This window comes from Heptranchias perlo, chromosome 34 (genome assembly GCF_035084215.1).
Source record: "Heptranchias perlo isolate sHepPer1 chromosome 34, sHepPer1.hap1, whole genome shotgun sequence".
NCBI lineage: Eukaryota > Metazoa > Chordata > Chondrichthyes > Hexanchiformes > Hexanchidae > Heptranchias > Heptranchias perlo.
The window spans coordinates 3,770,405-3,795,226 of record NC_090358.1 but is presented as its reverse complement, the minus strand read 5'-3'; the positions used below and the strand labels follow the sequence as shown (position 1 = coordinate 3,795,226).

The 24,822-nt window shown below is 43.1% G+C and overlaps 1 protein-coding gene across 3 annotated transcripts in view; it reads right to left on the bottom strand.

Annotated features, from left to right (window-relative positions):
- Positions 1-24,822, bottom strand: part of LOC137301716 (uveal autoantigen with coiled-coil domains and ankyrin repeats protein-like) — a 116,946-nt gene that overhangs the window by 23,158 nt on the left and 68,966 nt on the right. For 2 of the 3 annotated variants that reach the window (XM_067971301.1, XM_067971302.1), the window contains exons 9-14: positions 16,837-16,871; positions 13,930-14,019; positions 9,869-9,976; positions 6,790-6,822; positions 4,312-4,410; positions 1,255-1,303 (exon numbers count right to left, since the gene is read on the bottom strand). In XM_067971301.1, the coding sequence (XP_067827402.1) occupies positions 1,255-1,303; positions 4,312-4,410; positions 6,790-6,822; positions 9,869-9,976; positions 13,930-14,019; positions 16,837-16,871 (414 nt within the window). The remainder of the gene's footprint in view (positions 1-1,254; positions 1,304-4,311; positions 4,411-6,789; positions 6,823-9,868; positions 9,977-13,929; positions 14,020-16,836; positions 16,872-24,822) is intronic. The other variant, XM_067971303.1, reaches the window with a different exon arrangement.

Here is a 24,822-nt window from a genome sequence, read left to right as displayed (position 1 = left end):
TCTGGGTCCAAATTTAGCCCAGACTGAAGGGAGGAAAATCTGCTGGCTGTACGGGGCTTGTGGCAAATGATTTTGGGGCAGACTTAATCCAGCTCTGAGTATGCACCAGTCTACAGCTCAAAACAACTTGCATTTATATAGCGCCTTTAACATAGTAAAACGTCCCAAGGCACTACACAGGAGCGTAATCAAACAAAATTTGACTATGCTATACCTAATTCAGCACTAATTGACAAACTCACTTGAAAAGGCCATGGGGGAGGTGTCGACAGAGAAAGTGATACATGTTGGGGGTGCACTATGGAGGTGGGAGTGTAGGTGCATCGTTGGGCCATAGTGGAAGGTTTATGCTCCATATGGACAGTGGATGCCTACAACGGGAAAGTATTCAATTCTCCAGCATCAAACGTCCCTGATTCCTCGATGAAAAACTGACACACCATATCACATCAGTGCAAATGGAAAAGGTTTGATGTGCTTTAAAAATGATTTTCCCTATAGAAGGCTTGAAAGCATTAATGACCTTTCTGGATTCAGCCAGTTCAAAAAAAGTAGCTGACAGATAATGACTTGAGACCAGCTGTTATTTCATCCTGTTACCAGTTCCACATCTTTACACTTCTATTGGGACAATGCAGGGTCATGCCTAACATATCAATACATACAAACAAATAAACTGCATTAAATCAATCTCGGATAACTGTCAGGAAATTTACAATTAATCAAAGATGAGACTACTTGAAATTACAAGCACAATAACTTAAGCAAAACCAAGATTACTTGCTCTGGACAATTAGCACAAAATACACAAACATCTTTTAGATTGAAAACATGGAGATCTTGCTCAATATTAGTGCTCAGAGAAAAAACAATTCATGAAATATTGGATACAGCCTTGCAACCAAGGGGCTAAAAACGTAACACTTGAGTTTGAGAACATTAGATAACTGGAGAGATTACAAAAATAGGGATCTTATTGAGATGTTTTTACCATCATATCCCAACACGAGATTACTGCCTTGGAATCACTCCCTTACATATATCATTTTTACAGTTACATACTGAACAATGGCTCCCTCTCTAAACTAATTCAGATATGCAAACGACTTCTGATTTATCGATGTCACCATCAGTGAGAATGATCATTCAACATTGCATTTTTCTGCTGACTATTTCAAATGCAAGAATCTTGAGTGCAACAGAATGATATGTCACGATATAAACATATTTCTATTTATAAAATTTTGTTCCCACCTTTCACCATATGGATGCCAGCGGTCATATGTTCGTACAAATGCCCGCTCTGCAATAACAATAAAAAAACACACAAAGCTTCATTAATAATTACCTTCAAGAGGCTCTTCCAATGATTCAGTTTGAAAGTTTACTGGCCCAGGGTAGCCTGAGCCTTACAAACCAGGGAGATAACAAGTTTGATTGCTGATCTGTGCCAAGTTATCTGATCTCAGCCGATGGCAGCAGTTCCTGGCCTGGCAAGGAGCAAAGATCAAAATTCCTGCACCTGACCCAATGACTCCTGCCAGAAAGTGTACGTGGGTGTGTGTGTGCGCGTCAGCAAGACCACCCATTATTCAGCAAGAACTGGCACTAAATTGGCAGCCTCGCTTAGAAAAATTGGTGCGCGAAAATAAAGACGGGATAAAAAGACAACAAGTGCAGGGGAGAGCACGCCTGCCCTAACCCCAGCTTCAGAATACATCACTGGGACAGGATTCAGAATGCCTTATTCTGCTTTTGGACTGTGAGATACTTCCCTTGGGAGTGTGATACTGAGAGAGCATGCCAGGAGCAGAAAATGTGTTTAAATCCTCAGCAATGACAATTGCCAACCAGATGAGAACAGAATCAAAATGTTTTTTTTTTAAAACTCATGCCAGTGAAACACACTATGCAATTTTTTTTTTGGGGGGTGGTGAGGAGTAATAGGTGGGCAGGAACTGTAGTGATATTACATGCAGAGAACAGTTAGGAATGTGCTACAGATTGGAATCAATCAAAATCTCTTACAACAATTTCCAACCATTAAAAACAGGGGTGAAATATTAGTTCAAAACAGGACGATTTCAAGAACATAACTGGAACTATTGACTTAAACATGCAAATCAATTTTGACACCATCACTGCATAATCACAGCACAGGAGAAACAGAGCATCTGGACTGTGGTTCACATGAACAGCAAACAAAACGATAGCCACAAAGAAGGAAACCCTTCAGTCTCTCCAACCACCTGCCCATGGAGAATGTTACCAGCTGGTACAGCAACCAGTTTGTGTTACAGTCAGTGCGCACACTGCCCCAGACTCTAATTTGAAACAGGATGTATTAAAATGCAAAGCAGCTGCAGCAATACTAATTTGCACAGATAGCCAGAGAAACTTAAGAGTCAAATGAAAAGCACAAACTTGCATTTATATAGCTCCTTTCACGTCCTCAGGACTTCCCAAAGTGCTTTACAGTCAATGAAGTGCTTTTGAAGTGTAGTCACTGTTGTAATGTAGGAAACGCAGCAGCCAATTTGCACACAGCAAACAGCAATGTGATACTGACCAGATAGCCTGTTTTTTTTATATAAAAAAAAGTGATGTTGGTTGAGGGATAAATATTGGCCAGGACACCAGGAGAACTCCACTGCTCTTCTTCGAGTAGTGTTAAGGCATCTTTTACATCCACCCGAGAGGTCAAACAGGGCCTCGGTTTAACGTCTCATCCGAAAGACAGCACCTCCGACAGTGCAGCACTCCCTCAGCACTGTACAGAGTGTCAGTCTAGATTATGTGCATAAGTCTCTGGAATGGGGCTCAAACCCACAACCTTCTGACTCGGTGAGTTGGTGAGAAGCCAAGGCTGACTCAAAGAAAAGGAAACGCAAATGCCGGAATTCTGAAATATAAACAGAAATTGCAGGAAATACACAGCAGAACGAGAGGAAATTGTTAGTTTTTTGATGCATCAGGTGCGTCACCTTCACCAACCTAATGAAGGGTCACATTACCAAAAGACCAATAATCTTTTCTCTCTTTACAGATGCTGACTGTCCTGCTGTATATTTCCAGCAGTTTCTGTGTTTTTTTTTAAAAAAACTTAGATTTCCAAAACTTACAGTTGTTATTAGTCAGGTGGGCCGATGCAGAGACAGGCAAATAAAACTCAATGAAATTACGTGGGACTGTCACAAATTGCAAAGCTGGTCAAAATTAACCACAAAAAAACATTGCTACACATAACACAGTCCCAAACTCTAGGACTTGAGCACATAATCTAAGCTGACACTTCATTGCAGGCTTGTGGGAGTGGAGTTTAAACACACAGCATTTTGGATGAGACATTAAATGTCCCATCTGCCCGTTCAGGTGAACACGAAAGATCCCATGGCACTATTTAGGCAGGGAGTTCTCCTAGTGTCCTGGTAAACATTCAGTCAACACCACTATAAATAAATTATCTGGTCATTCAACTCATTTATTGTCCACAAATCAATTGCTGTGTTTGCTACAAAACAGATTTAATGGAGTGAGGAATACTTTGGGACGTCCCGAGAATACCAAAGGTACTGTATAAATGCAAGTTCGTTGTGTCCAAGACAAAGCAACTGGTGATTAGACTGACTAGGGCACAGAACACAATAAGCAACAATGAATGAAGCAGCATGTTTGGATGTTTGAAGCACAACAGCAATTGTTTCAGTCTTTGGCCCCAGCACTGCACCCCTTCCCCCAACAAAGCACAGCCCCATCCTACCACCCCCCCCCCCCCCCCCAAGCATAGTCCCACCCCCACCCCACCCCCCCAAGCAATGTCCAACCCCCCCCCCCCCTCCAACCCCCTAAAGCACCGCCCACCCTCCAACCCCCTAAAGCACCGCCCACCCTCCAACCCCCTCCAAATCCCTAAAGCACAGTCCCACCCCTTTCCCCCCCACAAAAAGCACAGTCCCACCCCTTTCCCCCCCACAAAAAGCACTGTCCCACCCCTTTCCCCCCCACAAAAAGCAGTCCCACCCCTTCCCCCCCCACAAAAAGCACTGTCCCACCCCTTTCCCCCCCACAAAAAGCACAGTCCCACCCCTTTCCCCCCCACAAAAAGCACAGTCCCACCCCTTTCCCCCCCACAAAAAGCACAGTCCCACCCCTTCCCCCCCCCCCACAAAAAGCACAGTCCCACCCCTTCCCCCCCCCCACAAAAAGCACTGCCCCACCCCTTTCCCCCCATAAAAAGCACTGTCCCACCCCTTCCCCCCCACCCCCCACAAGCATTGCCCTAAAATGTCAGCCTAGAAGAAGTCCACGTGCCTCATAAGTTTTAAGCTTTGCTTTCAGGCTCTCGAGTGTCTTCAAGTTATCTTCCTGTTCTCGGTCTTTTGCCATCAACAGATTTTTCAGCTGCTGTCTCTGGAAGATTTAACAGTACATTAGCATAAATCACACATTGTTCGAGTACCATTCAGATTTTGTGGCTGAAATTCTGTTCGAAATGTCAGCTGCACTAGTCTGCAACTTGTCCCCATATAGAAGGTATAAAAATATGCACAATAATACCACTTATGGACCAGATTGTAAGCTGATCGCCTAATGTAGGGTCACCACTCGGAACAGGTTAGGAAAATAGGAAGGAACATGGGAACAAGAGGAGGCCATTCAGCCCCTCAAGCCTGTTTTGCCATTCAATTAGATCGTGACTGATCTGTATCTTAACTTCATCTACCTGCCTTGGTTCCATATCCCTTAATACCCCACCCTAACAAAAATCTATCAATCTCAGTTCTGAAATTTTCAATTGACCCCCAAACCTCAACAGCTTTTTGGGGGAAAAAGTGTTCCAGATTTCCACTACCCTTTGTGTGAAGAAGTACTTCCTGACATCACCCCTGAACAGCCTAGTGCTAATTTTAAGGTTATGTCCTTTTGTACTGGACTCCCCCCACCAGAGGAAATAGTTTCTCTCTAACTACCCCATCGAATCCTTTAAATATTGTTTGGCACAGGAGAAGACGTTTCCACTTGTGGCAGAGACCAAAGCTCGGGGCCATGAATGTAAGACAGTCGCTAATAAATCCAATAGGGAATTCAGGAGAAACCTCTTTACCCAGACAGTGGTCAGAATGTGGAACTCGCTAACACATGGAGAAGTTGAGGCGAATAGCATTTATGCACTTAAGGGGAAGCTAGATACGTACATGAGAGAAAGGAATAGAAGAATTTGTTGATATGGTTAGGTGAAGTAGGATGGGAGGAGGCTCATGAGGAGCATAAACACTGGCATGGACCAGTTGGGCCGAATGCCCTGTTTCTGTGCTATACATTGCATGTAATTCTAAATAACATGGACAATTGAGCCTTGAAAGTGGCATCAGAGAGGTGACCTTATAGAAGTATATAAAAACGTACCAAGAAATAAATCCAGAAAACTACTTTAAATTAAATTGGAAGTGTAGGTCAAGGGGTCACTGTCAGATTAGTTAAAAGGAGATTTAGGACTGATGTCAGGAAGGTTTTCTTCACTCAGTGATTTACATTAGGATGGACTCCCAGATTGAGCAGTGGAGGCAAAGCCCTGGAGTCATTCAAGAACCATTTGGATGCTGCAATGGGGAGGGACTTTACGGTCATTCTGGATGGAAGGGGCAAGGTGCACTGAATGGTCGCCCTCATCTATAATTATCTTGAGATCATCTTAAGGGTGAGTGAGAATTTATACAGAACATCCCCTCAGGTTGGAGTAAGCAGGAAAAAGCAGCCTGCTTGATTGACACCTCATCCACCACCGGTGCACTGTGGCTGCAGTGTGTACCATCTACAAGATGCACTGCAGCAACTCGCCAAGGCTTCTTCGACAGCACCTCCCAAACCCACAACCTCTACCACCTAGAAGGACAAGAGCAGCAGGCACATGGGAACACCACCACCTGCACGTTGCCCTCCAAGTCACACGCCATCCCGACTTGGAAATATATCGCCGTTCCTTCATCATCGCTGGGTCAAAATCCTGGAACTCCCTACCTAACAGCACTGTGGGAGAACCTTCACCTCACGGACTGCAGCGGTTCAAGGCGGCGGCTCACCATCACCTTCTCAAGGGCAATTAGAAATGGGCAATAAATGCCGGCCTTGCCAGCGACACCCACATACAGAGAATGAATTTAAAAAGTCCACGATAGGTATATGCTCCGAGAAAGGAGCTGGCTTGTGGGGCCGAATGGCCTCCTCTCGTTCCATATCCTTAATGTTCTTAAAAAGTAACATTAGTAGAAACTTGGGGGAATAATAATTTAATCGTATCTGAGTTAGATCCTCCTTCACTTGTCAGTCAGTTTCTATCCAATACCTCAAAAGAAAACTGTCCGTAATTAAACACTAAATTTGAAACCTCACTTAGGGAGGCAACAACACTGGCTTGTGAGAGAAATGAAAATGTCACCATGCCATAATAGAGTACAGTTCTACAGCTTTTCTTTATTGTTATTTAGAATGATGAAGAGTCAAGGCCCACACAGCAGGAAGATTAAGAGAGAGTAGCAATTAGGCGCTGCAAATTCTAAAAGCCTGAAGATTGTAGGAGGTTGGAAAGAGAGAATTAATTAGTTCCACTGCTCTCAGGTCCTGGGAAACAACGAGTTAGAGTAGGAGACAGGGGGTGAGTCTTAATTTCAACAGAGTGAGGATGTAGAACAGCTCATTTGCCACTTTGGAGTCCTGAGGTTTCTCAATATAGGCATTTCACACTGACGCAAGCCTGAAATTCCCTTTCAAAATAAAAAAAAAGAAACTTACCTCATTTTGAAGGTCTTCCACTGACTTGCATTCCTGTAGAACAGGAACAACAAATTTGACTTGTCAAGTACAATATACACTTAATTTTGACCGCATTTTCATCTTGGCTCCTTCAGTAGTGCTCTTTCTGGCTGTATTTCCAGTAACCCAACTAACTGCTGATTGTTTCCAGATAATTTGTTGATTTCTTTTTTTTTTCCCACTACTAAGAAACCTAAGTGAAGAGCCAAGGCCCATAATGCAGGACATCGCCAAAGTTGAAAAAGAGTTGGAGAAAAATTGAGGTAAATCAAGAGGTAATGGTTAGGTGGTGCCAAGGCTCAAGTTTTAAAAGCTCGTAGATAATTGGAGAAAGGAAAGACAAGAGGAGGAGGAGGAAGAGATCCATAGTTTTGAGGTCCTGGAAAAGAATGAGTCAAAGTAAGGAGATGACGCAAAGAACCTTAATTTCAACACTGAGGGTAGAGGGAAAAAGATGAGCATGTAGGTTGGTCCATTTGGAGAGGCAAGAGAGAATGGTGCAGAGGAATAGTGACTATAGTAGTATCAATAAGATATACAGACAGTGAGAGTCACACAGAGAGACATACAAATGCCAGACACGAATTAAAGTATCCATGTCACAATTGTTAGTCTTCAGCATGAAAGCTATTTGGTATCAGGAAAGTGGAGCACTGAAACCATTGGCTCCAAAACTATGCCACTTTTGGCATAAAAACAGACTCCCAAGCGGAATCAGGCCTCATCTGGATTACAACCAATAATCACTCAACTATCCACTGTTCTGTAGTTCAGATTATTATTTTTTTTTAAATGAGTCATTTGTTCTCAAGTCAATTGCCAAACTATGAATAACCTGTTCATGTACTTTTGTTTATTAATTAAGAATTTACAGTAACGTTTCTTGTAAACAATTAAATGCAAAGCAAGATTTTCTGAAGAGCGTGCTCAATACTTTAACTGTGTGTCATTTTAGTGGATTAAACTTACAAACGTCACTCAGCAGCTTAGATAGGAAGTTGCTATAGAATATGGAGGTGGCAGTGGTGATGAGAAACCTTTTTCCAGGAACTAATAGCTATAATTGCTTAGTGAACAGGAATGAATTAGTATAGCATTAAATTGCTGTTTCATTTTCAATTGATAGTGAGTCAATGTTTGCTTGAAATTGAAATTAGAAACAGGGCTGAAGCAAAGAATATTAAAACTAAAATCGGTAAGCAAGAATTTATTTAAAAAAATATACAAACACAAAGAACAACAGATCCTTCTCAACATTACTGGGGCAGACCATCAGCAGAAATAAATATGCATAATCACGCAGGTTGCCTATAATAAGCAGCTTTAAAGTACACCTGTTTACGACATACAAATTAGGCTGGATTTATACTGCATCATTTGGGAGCCCAAACCTCTTTCATAGAATGACACAGCATTGGAGGCCACCATTCGGCCCATCGTGCCTGTGCCGGGTCTTCAAAAGCGCTATCCAATTAGCCCCACTCCCCTGCATGTTCCCCATAACACTGCAAATTTTTCCCCCTTCAAGTATTTATCCAGTTCCCTTTTGAAAGTTACTATTGAATCTGCTTCCACCGCCCTTTCAGGCAGCGCATTCCAGATCATTACAACTCGCTGCCTAAAACAAATTCTCATCATCCCTCTGGTTCTTATGTCAATTATCTTAAATCTGTGTCCTCTGGTTTCTGACCCTCCCGCCAGCGGAAACAATTTTTCCCTATTCACTATCAATTCCACTCATAATTTTGAGCACCTCTATTAAATCTCCCCTTAGCCTTCTCTGCTCTAAGGAGAACAATCACAGTTTCTCCAGTCTCTCCACATAACTGAAGTCGCTCAACCCTGGCATCATTCTGTTAATCTCCTCTGCACCCTCTCCAAAGCCTTGACATACTTCCTATAATGTGGCGCCCAGAATTGGACACAATATTCCAGCTGAGACCTAACCAGTGATTTATGAAGATTTAGCATAAGTTCCTTGCTTTTGTACTCTATGCCTCTTTATAAAACCACGGTGTCTCTATTCCAGCACCCCCACTAAAATTGTACCATTTAATATATATTGCCTCCCCTCATTCTTCCTCCTAAAATGCATCACTTCACACTTCTCTGCTTTATATTTCATCTGCCAAGTGTCTGCCCATTTCACCAATCTGTCTATGTCCCCCTCAAGTCGGCTACTATCCTCCTCACTGTTTACTACATTTCCAATATTTGTCTCATCAGCAAACTTTGAAATTGTGCCCCCTATATCCAAGTCCTGATCATTAATACTGAGCTCTGTCAAACAGCCATGCAAACAGATCTGAGGCAGAACTGAAATATCTTCACCCAAATGCTTAATACTGAGAGGTACTTCTCCAATCTGACTAAGGCATTCGGCCAAAGGGTCACAAAAGAAACAGTAAACATTTCAGATACTGACCGATCTGCCGTGCAATTCTAGAATTTAAAAACATTTTCTTCATCCCAATGTACCTTTGTTACCTATAGACTCGACTATTCCAATGCTCTCCTGGCTGGCCTCCCACCTTTCACTCTCCGTAAACTAAAGCTCATCCAAAACTCTGCTGCTAGTATCTTAACTCGCAATGAGTCGCGTTCACCCATCACCCCTGTGCTCGCTGACCCACACTGGCTCCCGGTCTGGCCACGCCTCGATTTTAAAATTCTCATCCATGTGTTCAAATCACTCCATAGCCTCGCCCCTCCCTATCTCCGTAACTTCCTCCAGCCCTACAACCCTCCGAGATCTCTGCGCTCCTTCAATTCTGGCCTCTTGCGCATCCCCGATTTTCTACGATCCACCATTGGAGGCCGTGCCTTCAGCCGCCTAGGCCCCGAAGCTCTGGAATTCCCTCCCTAAACCTCTCCACCTCTCTCTCCTCCTTTAAGACGCTCCTTAAAACCTACCTCTTTGATCAAACTTTTGGTCACCTGTCTTAATATCTCCTTATGTGGCTCGGTGTTAAATTTTGTTTCATAACCCTCCTGTGAAGCACCTTGGGGTGTTTTACTACGTTAAAAGGCACGAGAAAAATGCAAGTTGTTGTTGTACCTGGTTGAGCTGCTTTTGAAGTCCACCGACCCTCTCCATGAACATCTTCTGCTCTTGGTGGAGCTTTTTCAACTTTCCTTTGAGGTCCTCATTTTCAATCTGAAGTTCCTGGATATTTAATTATACAAATAAATTGAGAATTTATAATAAACAGACTTAAAAAAGAAAACAAGGAGTGAAATTGGACTGTATTGAGCCCGTTTTCCAGGCAGAAAATGGGTGCAAAAAGGTCCACTTTAGGGGGCCAACCTCCTACCCAAAAAACATTGGAAACATGTCTGACGGCACAATGGTCCGGGCACTATAGAGGCCGACCCTGGTGGCTGCCTTTAAAAGGACGTGAATAAGGAGAGTTCCGCCCGACTCCACATTAATACTGCCGGACACTGCTCGCCCCTCTCCCAATTGCTTCTCCCTCCCCAGACTAACCTTCGGCCCTTGACCAGTGTCCCAGCCAGCTGATATTACTGACCGGCCCAGGGCCACGACTAGCGCTCCCAGATTGCCTGTACTACACTAATGAGGCTGGTGCGTCTTTCGCTACCTCAGGATGTTCCAAAGCTCTTTGCAGCCAATGAAGTACTTTTGAAGTGCAGTCACTGTTATAATGTATGAAACGAGGCAGCCAATTTGTGCACAGCAAGGTCCCACAAACAGCAATGAGATAACGACCAGATCATCTGTTTTTGTGATGTTGGGCGAAGGATAAATATTGGCCAGGACACCGGGGAGAATTCCCCTGCTCTTTTTCAAAATAATGCCATGGGATCTTTTACGTCCACCTGAGGGGGCCTCGGTTTAACGTCTCAACCGAAAGACGGCACCTCCGTCAGTGCAGCACTCCCTCAGTACTGCACCGGGAGTGTCGGCCTAGATTTTGTGATCAAGTCTCTGGAAGTGGGACTTGAGCCCACGATCTTCTGACTCAGGGGCTACCATCGAGCCACGGCTGACGCAACCACCCACCTCCCTAAAAATGTAAGATAAGAACATGAGAAACTGTAACCAAGTGAAGATTTCATTATCAGATTCCAAATGGCTGTATTTATGCTGTCTGTTGAGACTTCTTTACAATCTTTACTTACTTACAAACTAGGGGAGCATTAGAGTTCCTGCATCGGCACTAATTAACAAGCAATGCACATTTAGATGTATGATAAGTAGGCAGTATTTAATTTAGAAAATAATCATGGTTTTACGCTTCTGCACAATTTCCCACAGCACTTAATTGCAAATGACAGCTAATTGTGACTGCAATTAATACTCTACTTTTCCCTCCTAAATATATCAGACTGCAGTGAGGGATTTCTTGTACTTCATCACACACCTGAAGGGACTTTTATTTTACAAAGATTTCTGCGTAATTTGTTTTAAAGCAAAAGAAAATCGAAGCAAGTTCAAAATGGAAGCTGGGAGAACTTATTTGATGTTTGCCTTATTTTCGTTTAAACTAATTTCCAACAGTGACTCTTCTGTGCATTTTTTTTTTAAAAAACTGTAGTTGACTGTTGGCAAGATTCATTCTTTACTCGAACTATGCTGTTATATGAACAGCGGGGAGTAAAAGGAAATAGAACAAATGTTCGTGTATCCAGAGCTGCCAGCTGTATCTCAGTTCAAAATGTTTCGTCATGTACGCTATAATCCTGTTAATCCTCAGAAATATTCACAGCGAAGAAAAGAATCCTTATAATTAAAACTAGCTATGGGCCAAGGTTCAGGTTATAGGATTGAGAATTGGATTAGCTGGAACGCTTAGTCCCAATGCTTGCTTTGAATAATATATTTTTTAATTTTATTACGCGCCCTTAGTCTGAAGACCATATTGCCAGTTTTCTCTCTGTAAAGCATGCTGGAGTGTAGCTCCACGAGTACTAGCTGCTTTGTAACACCTTGTCAGTTGTGGCTCAGTGGGTAGCACTGTCGCCTCTAAGTCAGAAGGTTGTGGGTTCAAGTCCCATGCCTCGATTCCTGGGATGAGAGGGTTGTCCCATGAGGAGATTGAGTACAATGGACCTATACTCTCGAGTTCAGAAGAACGAGAGGCGATCTCATTGCAACATACAAGATTCTGAGGGGGCTTGACAGGGTAGATGCTGAGAGGCTGTTTTCCCTGGCTGGCGAGTCTAGAACTAGGGAGCATAGTCTCAGGATAAGGGGTCGGCCATTTAAGACTGAGATGAGGAGGCATTTTTTCACTCAGAGGGTTGTGAATCTTTGGAATTCTCTACCCCCGAGGGCTGTGGATGCTGAGTCATTGAGTGTATTCAACGCTTAGATAGATAGATTTTTGGACTCCAGGGGAATCAAGGGTAAATGGGATAGGATGGGAAAGTTTAGTTGACGCCAAAGATCAGCCATGATCTTACGGAACGGCGGAACAGGCTCGAGGGGCCGTATGGCCTACTCCTGGTCCTATTTCTTGTGCCAGAGACTTGAGCACAATATCTAGGCTGACACTCCCAGTGCTGTACTGAGGGAATGCTGCACTGTCAGAGGTGCAGTCTTTTGGATTTGGCTGTTTTAGATTTCCAGCATCTTTTTGTTTACACTCTTGTGGAACTGTATCCTAGAGAGAGTCAGCATCTCAGGAAGAGGAGTGTAGAAAACTGAAGGAAAACTAACCTCATTCAGCAGTTAATTAACAATAATAAAACTACTTTTGACAAAGGTCATGGGAGTCACGTAGGTACTTATCTGAGGGAGTCTCCTGAATCTAGGCTCCACTCACCATTCAGGAAGAATATTCATGCAAGAACATGTACAGTTATTTTAGACACCCAAGAGTACATTTTAAGATCTGTTCTTCCTAAGTTTGACTGTTCAAATGAAATAACTCTTCTCAATTCCGATTAACGTGCAGTGATCAAGGCTACAAGATCTCCGTCAAAAGTGGTGGACCACGTCCTTGGGATTCTCCGCCTCCACCACAGGACATCTGTAATCTATTCAGGTGTCAGCCGTGGCTCAGTGGGTAGCACTCTCGTCTGAGTCAGAAGGTTGTGGGTTCAAGCCCCATTGCAGGGACTTCAGCACAAATAAAAAGAAATCTAGACTGACACTCCCAGTGCGGTACTGAGGGAGTGCTGGCCGCACTGTCGGAGGTGCGGTCTTTCGGATGGGATGTTAAACCGAGGCCTCTCTCAAGTCGACGTAAAAGATCACATGGTACCATTTCGAAGAGGAGCAGGAGTTTTCTCCCTGGTGTCCTGGCCAATATTTATACCTCAAACAACATCACTAAAACAGATTATCTGGTCATTATCACATTGCTGTTTGTGGGATCTTGCTGTGCGCAAATTGGAGTCATCTCTTCTACATTACAACTTCAAAAGTACGTCATTGGCTGTAAAGCACTTTGGGACGTCCTGAGGTCATGAAAGGCGCTGTATAAATGCAAGTCTTTCTTTCTTTCCACTTACTCAAAATGAGCAATGCCCGAGTTCTATGGAAAAGCCTTCCTTCAGAGGATAAGATGATAGCAGCTCATTTAAAAACTACTGCTGTTGGCAACAAAGAACAGTGAAGGGCCACAAGTTTCCTGTGAGATAAGAAAGCTCGCAACAAGCCTTTCAGCCCATCGAGCCTGCACCTTTCACAGTCCATATTTAATTACCTCAACGAGTTCCTTTGCTGCTTCCACCTGAGATCTCTACACTCTTCTCCCAATTCCCATTTATTATTTCACTAACACCCCCGCATTCTCAATTCCTTTTCTGGACCCAGTTCCTTTTTAAAGGCATAGCTGCTTTCTCTGATAGTCTGTCGCACCCAAACCTCAAAGTATAATCCACCACATCAAGCCAAAAGCACTAGTTTAATCAAAGACCAGTTTCCCATTTGGCACAACACATCTTTCTTAATTTAAAATCAAATCCCATGTTACTAAACCTTGTAATTTCCACAGACAGAATTTCAGTATTTATTTCTCGATAGTCATTCAAGGGCTGTATTAAAAACCAAAATAAATATTGTATCCGTGAGATGGTTAGAGGCAAGAGATTTTTAAAAAGACACAGTATCCGTTTAAATCTCAGAGAATGTAAATAATACTGTAATACCTTTATAATGTGTTGTTCCTTCTGACTCTGTGCTGAACTTGTTTCAGCTTGAAAATGCCTTTGATCTCCTTTCTGTGGCATTTCAGCAGTCTATATAAAATAAAACATCAAAAAAGATTTTTTTTTAAAAAAAGAGACTAATGGTCATGCAATGTGTTCATTTTGGTAAAACATTGCATCCTACTGAAAACATCATTGTGCCACATGGGAGATAATTACACTGGATGACAACAGGCACGTAACCAGCCAAGTAGAATTGGTGTAATAGTTATGCAGGTATGTTACAGTACACACACGGTTAAATATTGCTACAGTTCTAATTAACTAGTTTTCCATTTCTTTTACTTTAGAGTGCTAAATAACCAGAAAGATACAAGAGGCGCATTACCGTCAGCTTGATGTTTAGTGTGCATTTATAGGAGACGGATGTAATCTATACAGGAGATATACCCAAACTGCAATACTGAGCAGTCCAGTATGGGCTTCTTCATCAGCATATTTCACATTCCAGCTCCTACCCAGTTTACAACAGGTGGCCTAGAGATGTGTGTGTGTATGTATATACACACACACACACTATATTTATTTTTTTAAAACATAATTCATTCTCGGGATGTGGGGGATGCTAGCAAGCCCAGAATTTATTGCCCTTGAGGAGGTGGTGGTGAGCCGCATTCTTGAACCGCTGCAGTCTGTATGGTGAAGGTTCTCCCACAGCGCTGTTACGTAGGGAGCTCCAGGATTTTGACCCAGCGACGACGAAGGGACGGTGATGTACGTCCAAGCCGGGCTGGGGTTTGACTTGGAGGTGATGGTACTCAACTAATGGTAAGTGAGAGAATGGGAAGGGGGTGAGAGAGAATGGGGAGCAAGGGAAGAGAGAGAATGGGGAACAAGGGAGGAAGAGAGTGTCGGGGGTGGGCTAATAGGCGGAGCCAAGTACTAAGCAAATTCTTTAAAAAGTGCAAGTGTTTACTTCAGTTGTTCAAGGTTATTACAGTAATAAAGCTGCCCCGTGGTTTTTAAATAGCTTTATTACTGCAATATTAGGGATTGTTTCAGATTCACAGTGCCAGGAGCGGAGACTTGAACATGATCAAGCCAGGCTGACTCGCTACCCCCAAACTACCAGCTATCTTATGATTAAAAACAAAGCTGAATCAAGATAAAGTTCGAGGAAGCTTTTAGTGCATCATCCAAGAATGAAGATACTGTCTTGAAAATCCACATCATCTACATTAGTGAAATGCAGTTGTTCTGCAGCCATCGAGTATTCAACTCCATGGCTTACCGACCACAGCTTTAAAACAAAAAAAATCATATTTATATTTGAGAAAAAAACAAAATGAAATCATCTTTTCCAATACAAGATTTTCTAAACACCCGTCAAACAAGTTTCAAGCCAGTTTGCACTGATTTATCAAGGATGAAGAGAAGGAATAAGGCACCAAAGATATTCAGATGACATTTAATGTGACCTTTCTCCTCCTTCATCCTTACAGCATTGAAAACAGCACTGCAACAGAGAGATTAGATATTAATAATAGTCCTGACAAAAGGTCTTCGACCTGAAACTTTAAACTCTTTCTTTCTCCACAGTTGCCACCTCACTTGCTGAGCTTCTCCAGCATTTTCTGTTTTTATTTAGTATGCAGGTGCAGCAGGTGATCAAGAAGGCCAACGGAATGTTGGCTTTTCTTGCTCGGGGGATAGAATATAAAAACAGGGAGGTATTGCTGCAGTTATATCAGGTATTGGTGAGACCACACCTGGAATACTGCATACAGTTTTGGTGTCCATACTTAAGAAAAGACATACTTGCTCTTGAGGCAGTACAAAAAAGGTTCACTCGGTTAATCCCGGGGATGAGGGGGCGGACGTATGAGGAGAGGTTGAGTAGATTGGGACTCCACTCATTGGAGTTCAGAAGAATGAGAGGCGATCTTATTGAAACATAAGATTGTGAAGGGGCTTGATCAGGTGGATGCGGTAAGGATGTTCCCAAGGATGGGTGAAACTAGAACTCAGGGACATAATCTTAGAATAAGGGGCTGCTCTTTCAAAACTGAGATGAGGAGAAACTTCTTCACTCAGAGGGTAATAGGTCTGTGGAATTTGCTGCCCCAGGAAGCTGTGGAAGCTACATCATTAAATAAATTTATAACAGAAATAGACAGTTTCCTAGAAGTAAAGGGAATTAGGGGTTACGGGGAGCGGGCAGGAAATTGGACGTGAATTCAGATTTGAGGTTAGGGTCAGATCAGCCATGATCTTATTGAACGGCAGAGCAGGCTCGAGGGGCCGATTGGCCTACTCCTGCTCCTATTTCTTATGTTCTTATTTCAGATTTCCAGCGTCCACAGTATTTTGCTTTTGATTTAGATATTAACAATTATGGATTTCAGGTTGCACAAAAACATCAAAAGTAAAACAGATGTTCTGCAGACAATAGCATCGTCCAAATGCTATCTTCTCTTTACGCCACACAGGCTTCTCATTAAATATACTCCTCATTCCACAGCAGCTTGCTTCTGAGTTAAACATCTCCAGTTTTAAAGTCAGTAATATTGGAAACCTACAGTTCAGAGGTTTCCAAACTGGGATCTGCAAGGAGATCCTAGGGGGTCACAGTGCTTTTGTCCATCTGGGGCCGACCAGGCACACTGTGAAACACTGACATTGAGAATTCTGTTTTCTGTATTTGTTGGCTAACTAATGCAGTACTTCCAATGCTGTATATTTAAAATATAATTCCTTCAATCATAACACGTTCCTTCGGGACACAATTACAGAACACTCAGGCACACTGCTGAGAGGGAGGATACATTAAGTTAAAATATGTAGAATTATTTCAGCCAAACAAAAGAATGAATCAGAGAACATATATTTTTTTTTAAAAAGTCTTACCTGAGACACTTGTGATTTCGCACTAGATTCTCTCACTGATTGGGGGGGAAAAAAGACAAAACGTCAAAAGCATATTCCTGAACACACTTCCCAGCTAAATTATTCCACCTTTAGCTATTTTAACTCTTGTATAAATTTTATACGCTCATTGTCTCATGAAAACTTTCACGTGTACCACACTGTATTAATGGCTGGAGAGCTTGCTGTGTAGGCAGTCCGATTGTTAAGAGGGTTATAAACACTTCCTTCCTTTCCAAGGAGATACGGACTCAGGTACCATAAGCCACATTTATTGTAATTTCGCTCCCCACGCACTTATTTTCCTCTGTATTTCTCCTAACAGTATTTTATATTGGGCCAGAATTTGCTGGAGTGGGGCGTCTCGCGACATGTCCAGTGATTTGGATTTTTTCCCTCACCCTTCAGCTCAAAAATCTTTGCGCCACAAATTGCTGGAAGTGCGAGCTGATAATGGTCAACGAAGTATCTGGGACATTGGTGAATGACAGGACCGACCGTCTATCACTTTAACCAATTAAATTTAAGGACTGAGAAATAAACACAGGAATGACAGAGAAGGAAATAGGGAGAATTAGAGTCATTTCGTGCCAGACGAGTGTCAGGCAATGACCATCTCCAACGAGAGTGTCTAACCACCTCCCCTTGACATTCAACTTCATTACCATCACCGAATCGCCCACCATCAACATCCTGGGGGTCACCATTGACCAGAAACTTAACTGGACCAGCCACATAAATACTGTGGCTACAAGAACAGGTCAGAGGCTGGGTATTCTGCAGCAAGTGACTCACCACCTGACTCCCCAAAACCTTCCCACCATCTACAAGGCACAAGTCAGGAGTGTGATGGAATACTCTCCACTTGCCTGGATGAGTGCAGCTCCAACAACTCAAGGAGCTCGACACCATCCAGGACAAAGCAGCCTGCTTGATTGGCACCCCATCCACCACCGGTGCACTGTGGCCGCAGCGTGTACCATCCACAGGATGCACTGCAGCAACTCGCCAAGGCTTCTTGGACAGCACCTCCCAAACCCGCGACCTCTACCACCTAGATGGACAAGGGCAGCAGGCGCATGGGAACACCACCACCTGCACGTTCCCCTCCAAGTCACACGCCATCCCGACTTGGAAATATATCGCCATTCCTTCATCGTCGCTGGATCAAAATTCTGGAATTCCCTACCTAACAGCACTGTGGGAGAACCTTCACCACGCGGACTGCAGCAGTTCAAGAAGGCGGCTCATCACCACCTTCTCGAGGGCAATTAGTGATGGGCAATAAATGCTGGCCTCGCCAGCGATGCCCACATCCCATGAACAAATAAAAATTAGATACAGAAAGAGAAAGAGAGGGAAAGATAGATTGGATCAAGAGAGAGCAGAAAGAGACAAAGTAAAAGAAGAAAAAAATGTAACGTTTAAAATTTAAGCAACTTCTCGGAACAATTTACTACCTGCAGAAATGAGATTCCAGTTTCAATTGTTCCCTTTCTGGGCCAAAGAGGTTGAGTGGCATTGCAGGAACATAAATCTAGTCATTGAAAGGGTCCTGACATCGCTAAATACCAGCCCTAAGTTTCTGAGGTGAGTTTAATTTGTATTTATGGCGCAAATCCAGCAATTTCTTGAAGCTCACGGGGAGGTTGACTGCGAGATCCTGTTTGCGCTAGGCTAACGGCCGAGCAGCCCAAATCGTCCAGAAACTTGTAGCAATTCACAACTCAAGGCATATCTCTTCCATGTCATACGCCTTTAATTCCCCGTACTTTAGCCAGCAAATTCTGGCCTAATATTGTGTGTTAAAACTATACCAATTTTAACTACTTCTCATCTTTTAATGATTTAAATTGATTGAATTTTGAGTCGAAGAACTCTCTTTTCACATTCTCCTCCCTTGTTAAAAAAAAGAGAATTAATTTGATCAACCATTAGAAGACTCCCATACAGTGAAGGAATATACAAGATCACCTCAAGGATGTGCAAGGTCTAATGAACAGTGTACATTTCACACAAACTACTAGTCCCTTTTAACACAAAAAGAAAAACTAATCCACAACGCCTTGCACCCACCCAATGGAAATAAACCTTTTGCAAACTTTATTATACTTTTACTGAACTTTGCGACTGGAAGTGGCAAATGTAAATACTCCACAATGACTTACCTTCCACTAAAAGCAATCTGTGTCAGCATCAGGTATGCTCAGGCCAGTTATTGCACAGTATAACACCCTCTACCCTGCCCCAATAATGTACATTAACCTCAAGAACATCCCCTATTGCACTTCTGTTTCCCACACATACCCCACATCAGCCATCCTTTTGCCTCAGAGATAAGTTGCCAATTGACGTCAAACTATGTTTGGTTTTGTACTATGGGCCACAACAAGAGATTATCCCATTAGAATGGGAATGTTATAACCAAAGTACCAGCAGCGAAAAGCTGGAGTGCACCACCCAGTCCATATACACATATTTAAACCAGGGACTTTGGATTTGCTCAGTCAATCTTTAGGTGAAGCGGGTGATGAGAAGGGCACAAACTATCTTATCATGTTTAAGTCACACTTAAACAACAACTTGCATTTATATACCGCCTTTAATGTAGTAAACATCCCAAGGCGCTTCACAGGAACGATTATCAAACAAAATGTGACACCGAGCCGTATCCGGAGATATTAGGGCAGGTGACCAAAAGCTTGGCCAAAGAGAATTAAGAAACCTCTTAACGGAGGAGAGAGAGGTAGAGGGGTTTAGGGAGGGAATTCCAGAGCTTCGGGCCTAGGCAGCTGAAGGCACGGCCACCAATAGCGGAGCAATTAAAATCGGGGATGCGTAATAGGCCAGAATTGGAGGAGCGCAGAGATCTCGGAGGGTTGTAAGGCTGCAGGAGAGCACAGTGATAGAGAGGGGTGAGGCCATGGAGTGATTTGAAAACAAGGATGTGAATTTTAAAATCGAAGCATTGCCAGACCGTGAGCCAATGTAGGTCAGCGAGCACAGGGGTGATGGGCAATAATATGTAAGCACATGGACAGTACAAGGAAATTGGGAGTAGGCCAGCACATTGGTCGAAGTAAACGGTCTTGTTGATGGAGTGGATGTGTATTCAGAAGCTCATCTCAGGATCAAATAGGATGCCAAGGTTGCGAATGGTCTGGTTCAGCCTCAATCAGTGGCCAGGGAGAGGGATGGAGTCGGTGACGAAGGAACAGAGTTTGTGGTACATGATATGAATCTTGGGCTACTCCTCACTTCTAATCGCTCCATCACTAGCACTGCAAAGAAAGAATGAACTTGCATTTATATAGTGCCTTTCATGACCTCAGGATGTCCAACGAAGTACTTTTGAAATGCAGTCACTGTTGTAATGTGGGGAAATGTGGCAGCCAATTTGCACACAGCAAGGTCCCACACACAGCAATGAGATAATCTGTTTTAGTGAAAGGTGCTATATAAATGCAAGTTCTTTTATCCAACAGTGACAGCACTTCAAAAAGCAATTCATTGATTGTAAAGCACTTTGGCACATCCTGAGATGTGATGAGGTCCTACAGTATATAAATCCAAGTTCTTTCTTTCAATGCCAGTGGCAGCTATCAGTGCAATCCCAACACACGGTCACATTAATTGTGGCATAATTAGTTCAAACTTAAGAAATAATTGCTAGTTCAACAGGAAATCTGACGTTAATTATACATACGCACTTAATATACCGTAGCTGTCCTTCCTGCTTTATTCTTTAGTAAAGCTGCGGTAATCTAGCCCGAAATCAGAAGATGGCACTAAAGAGTTATGTGTAAAGCTCTCCAAAAACATTGACGTACCTCTGATTTTATTCAATTATTTCTTTCAATTCCGTGTCATCAAAATGCTGAATGGGCTGATTTTAACCCCCGACCCCACCAGAAACGGTGCAGGCGAGAGGGTTAAGATGGCAGAGAGGGGGCCGTTCCCATCTCCTCTCTTTCCCTCCCCCTGCTACCCAGGTAAAGTTGCCTGCCTTTTTAACCTTGGGCCCGATAAGGCTACGGTTGCCAACTCTGGTTGGATGTATTCCATTCCTGGAGGTTTCATCACAGTTAAACAGCCTTTTTCAATATTTTTATAACCAATAAACGAAAATCATAGAATCATACAGCACTGATGGAGGTCATTCAGCCCATCATGCCTGTGCTGGCTCTTTGAAAGAGCTATCCAATTAGTCCCATTCCCCAGCTCTTTCCCCACAGCCCTGCAAATTTTTACCTTTTCAAGTATTGCAAAGGGGAATTGGATAATTTCAAATTATTATTGAATCTGCTTCCACCACCCTTTCAGGCAGTGCATTCCAGATCATCATACTCGCTGCGTAAAAAATTTCTCCTCATCTCCCCTCTGGTTCTTTTGCCAATTATCTTAAAATCTGTGTCCTCTGGTTACCGACCCTTCTGCCAGTGGAAACAGTTTCTCCTTATTTATTCGATCAAAACACTTCATAATTTCGAAAAGCTCTATTGAATTAGTCATACAAATGTTATCCTTCATAGACACGACTGATAAAATTGAGCAAAATATGAATATGAAGCACTAGCAACATTCTACTACAAGCCCTCTCATCAACATTATTGGACGATGTAATTTGCTATTTCTGCTTTTTAAATTATACTCATACTTAACCAGTAAAACAATATAAGAGGGTTTATTCACCACAGGACCTACCAGTAATTACACCCTACCAGATGGAGATGCAGTGACATGGCAGATCTGTGGACAGTGTTAACTGCTCAACCCTAAATAGACTTTTTATGGCCTTACAAATAATATGGCTAAACAAAGAAACCGATATGGCATTGAGAAACTAGGCAAGGCAGATTAACAGTGTTCCTAACTTAAGACACAAGCAACAACAACTTGCATTTATATAGCGCCTTTAACATAGTAAAACGTCACAGGAGCGATTATCAAACAAAATTTGACTTCAAACCACATAAGGAGATATTAGAACAGGTGACCAAAAGCTTGGTCAAAGAGGTAGGTTTTAAGGAGCGTCTTAGAAGGAGGAGAGAGGGAGAGGCGGAGAGGTTTAGGGAGGGAATTTCAGAGCTTACGGCCTAGGTAGCCGAAGGCACATCTGCCAATGGTGGAGCGATTAAAATCGGGGATGCGCGAGAGGCCAGAATCGGAGGCGCGCAGAGATCTGAGGGTTGTAGAGCTGGAGGAGGTTACAGAGATTGGGAGGGGTGAGGCCGTGGCGGGATTGGAACCCAAGGATAAGAATTTTAAAAATGGAGGCTTTGCCAGACTGTGAGCCAATGTAGGTCAGCGAGCACAGGGGTGATGGGCAATAATATGTAAGCATGCGGACTGTACAAGGAAATTGAGAGTCAGCCAGCACGCTGGCAAATGTGATGATATTGCTAAGATGAGTCCTTCAATCAATATGACCCAACCTTAATTTGTCGGCACCATGCAAAAGCACTATTCAATCATACAATGGGCTAGTTAAAAAATGCTCGTACAATGAAGAAACTGGCAATTGTTATTTAAAGAGGGGGATCAGTGTTTTGAAATTTTGCCTCAATATTCACTCCAATGCTGGAAGAACAATTCATGATACTTCCAAATACTAACCTGTGTAATAGTTCTACCCACTTTGTTTGCTCTGATCCTTCTCAGGTCCTTATCTCCCGGGTCCTCCTCTTCCCGTCACTCGTTCATGCCACCTTTTGGGTACTTAGCCCCCTACCCCATTCCCTACTCCAACCCATCATTACTCCTCTGCCTTCCTACTCTCCTGTTGCTGTTGAGGGCTTGAAGCCCACAGCTACCCTCAGTGCCTCATTCAGCAATGTCCAAAGGGCCCTTTGAGGCATCTGTTGCTGCCCCATTATGAGCACCAACCCAAACCTCGTCTCTCACCGACATTCCCATTCAACGTGCCCACTGGGGGGAAAAATCTCACCAACCTCCTTCTCTTCCCATCCACCACTGCCCCCATCAAACTCTGCTCGTGAGTGGACCAGTCACTATCTCTCCTCGCATTTTCCTACAGATGGTCCATTCACTCGCCAACAAGGTCCTTGCCATCTGCAACCTCATTGTGGATGATTGCATTGACCCTGGCTTTGATGGAAATTTGGCTCATGGGTGGCAATATCTTGCCCCTCACTGAAGTCTCCCCTTCTGGCCTTTCCACCGCTTGGCCCACACAAAGCACCAGAGTAGTGGTATGACCCTCATTACCAAATCGCAACTTTGTTGTGCCAGGGTGAGATTTGAAATCACATTCCCTGGATTATTAGTCCAGGCCTGCAGCGTTGAGCAATACAGACTATAACTTTAAGACTGATATTCACCGTTCTCAAGAATTTGAATGGACTGGGTGGAGTACGGAACACGGAAAGTTGCATGTAGCCTTTTGTAAGAATCAGATGGTTCAAAGTAACCTTTTATCATTCCATATTTTCTTATGTAACCGAGGAAAACTAAACCATTTGGAAACAGTGTACGTTAGAATGAAAATGGCACAAGAATCAGCTCAAAGTGCGAGTCTGAGGAGGTGAGGTTTCAGATCAAATTCAAGAAAGGTTTTTACGAATGTGTAGCGACTTGTAATGATGGCATTATACCAGCTGCATGTCCTTAACGCTGCTTTTAGACACTGCAGCAGTGTGACGATAACCTGAAGGTTTCCACTCAAATTAATCCAGATTCAAAATAAAATCCAATGCTGAGACAGCAAGTTAAAAATTGGTAATAGACAGGCTGCCATAAAGAAAAGGAAAAAATTTGCCACAATTTGTCTTTAGTGAAATTATTTCTAATTACAGGAGAAAGTTCTTGTGGCAACAGGAATGGAGTAAAATACAAATTTATTCAACAAGCACAGAACATGTTAACAGAATCTTTTCCTTTCATTAAAATTGCACTGTGTGTTTTGAGTAGAAAGTTCAACCAAAAAAAAATCCCCACTTAACATTCATTCAGCAGTTACTTAGGAGTAGCACAGACCTGTTTCAGAGACAAGCATGTTAATTATAGCCTTTTATATTGCAGGCGCCCACTCATATTTGTAAATAATGAGAGGCCAGAGAGTAATTTTATTTTTAGTAGATACACTCCACCCTTTATTACATAGAATTTACAGCAAAGAAATAGGCCATTCGGCCCAACTGATCTACCCCGGCATTTATGCTCCACACAAGCCACCTCCCACGCTACCTCATCTCATCCTATCAGCATATCTTTCTGTTCCTTTCTCTCCATCCAGCTTCCACTTAAATGCATCTATGCTAGACGCCTCAACTGCTCCATGTGGTGATAGATTGGGAAAAGGGGAGGTGCAACGAGATCTGGGTGTCCTTGTACACCAGTCGCTGAAAGCAAGCATTCAGGTGCAGCAAGCAGTTAGGAAGGCGAATGGTATGTTGGCCTTCATTGCAAGAGGATTTGAGTACAGGAGCAGGGATGTCTTACTGCAGTTGTACAGGGCCTTGGTGAGACCACATCTGGAGCATTGTGTGCAGTTTTGGTCTCCTTATCTGAGGAAGGATGTCCTTGCCATGGAGGGAGTGCAACAAAGGTTTACCAGACTGATTCCTTGGATGGCAGGACTGACGATTGAGGAGAGATTGGGTCGACTAGGCCTATATTCACTAGAGTTTAGAAGAATGAGATATGATCTCATCGAAACATATAAAATTCTAACAGGACTAGACAGACTAGATGCAGGGAGGATGTTCCCGATGGCTGGGGAGCCCAGAACCAGGGGTCACAGTCTCAGGATACGGGGTATGCCATTTAGAACCGAGATGAGGAGAAATCTCTTCACTCAGAGGGTGGTGAACCTGTGGAATTCTCTACCACAGAAGGCTGTGGAGGCCAAGTCATTAGATGTATTCAAGAAGGAGATAGATACATTTTTTAATGCTAAAGGGATCAAGGGATATGGGGAAAAAGCGGGAACAGGGTACTGAGTTAGAC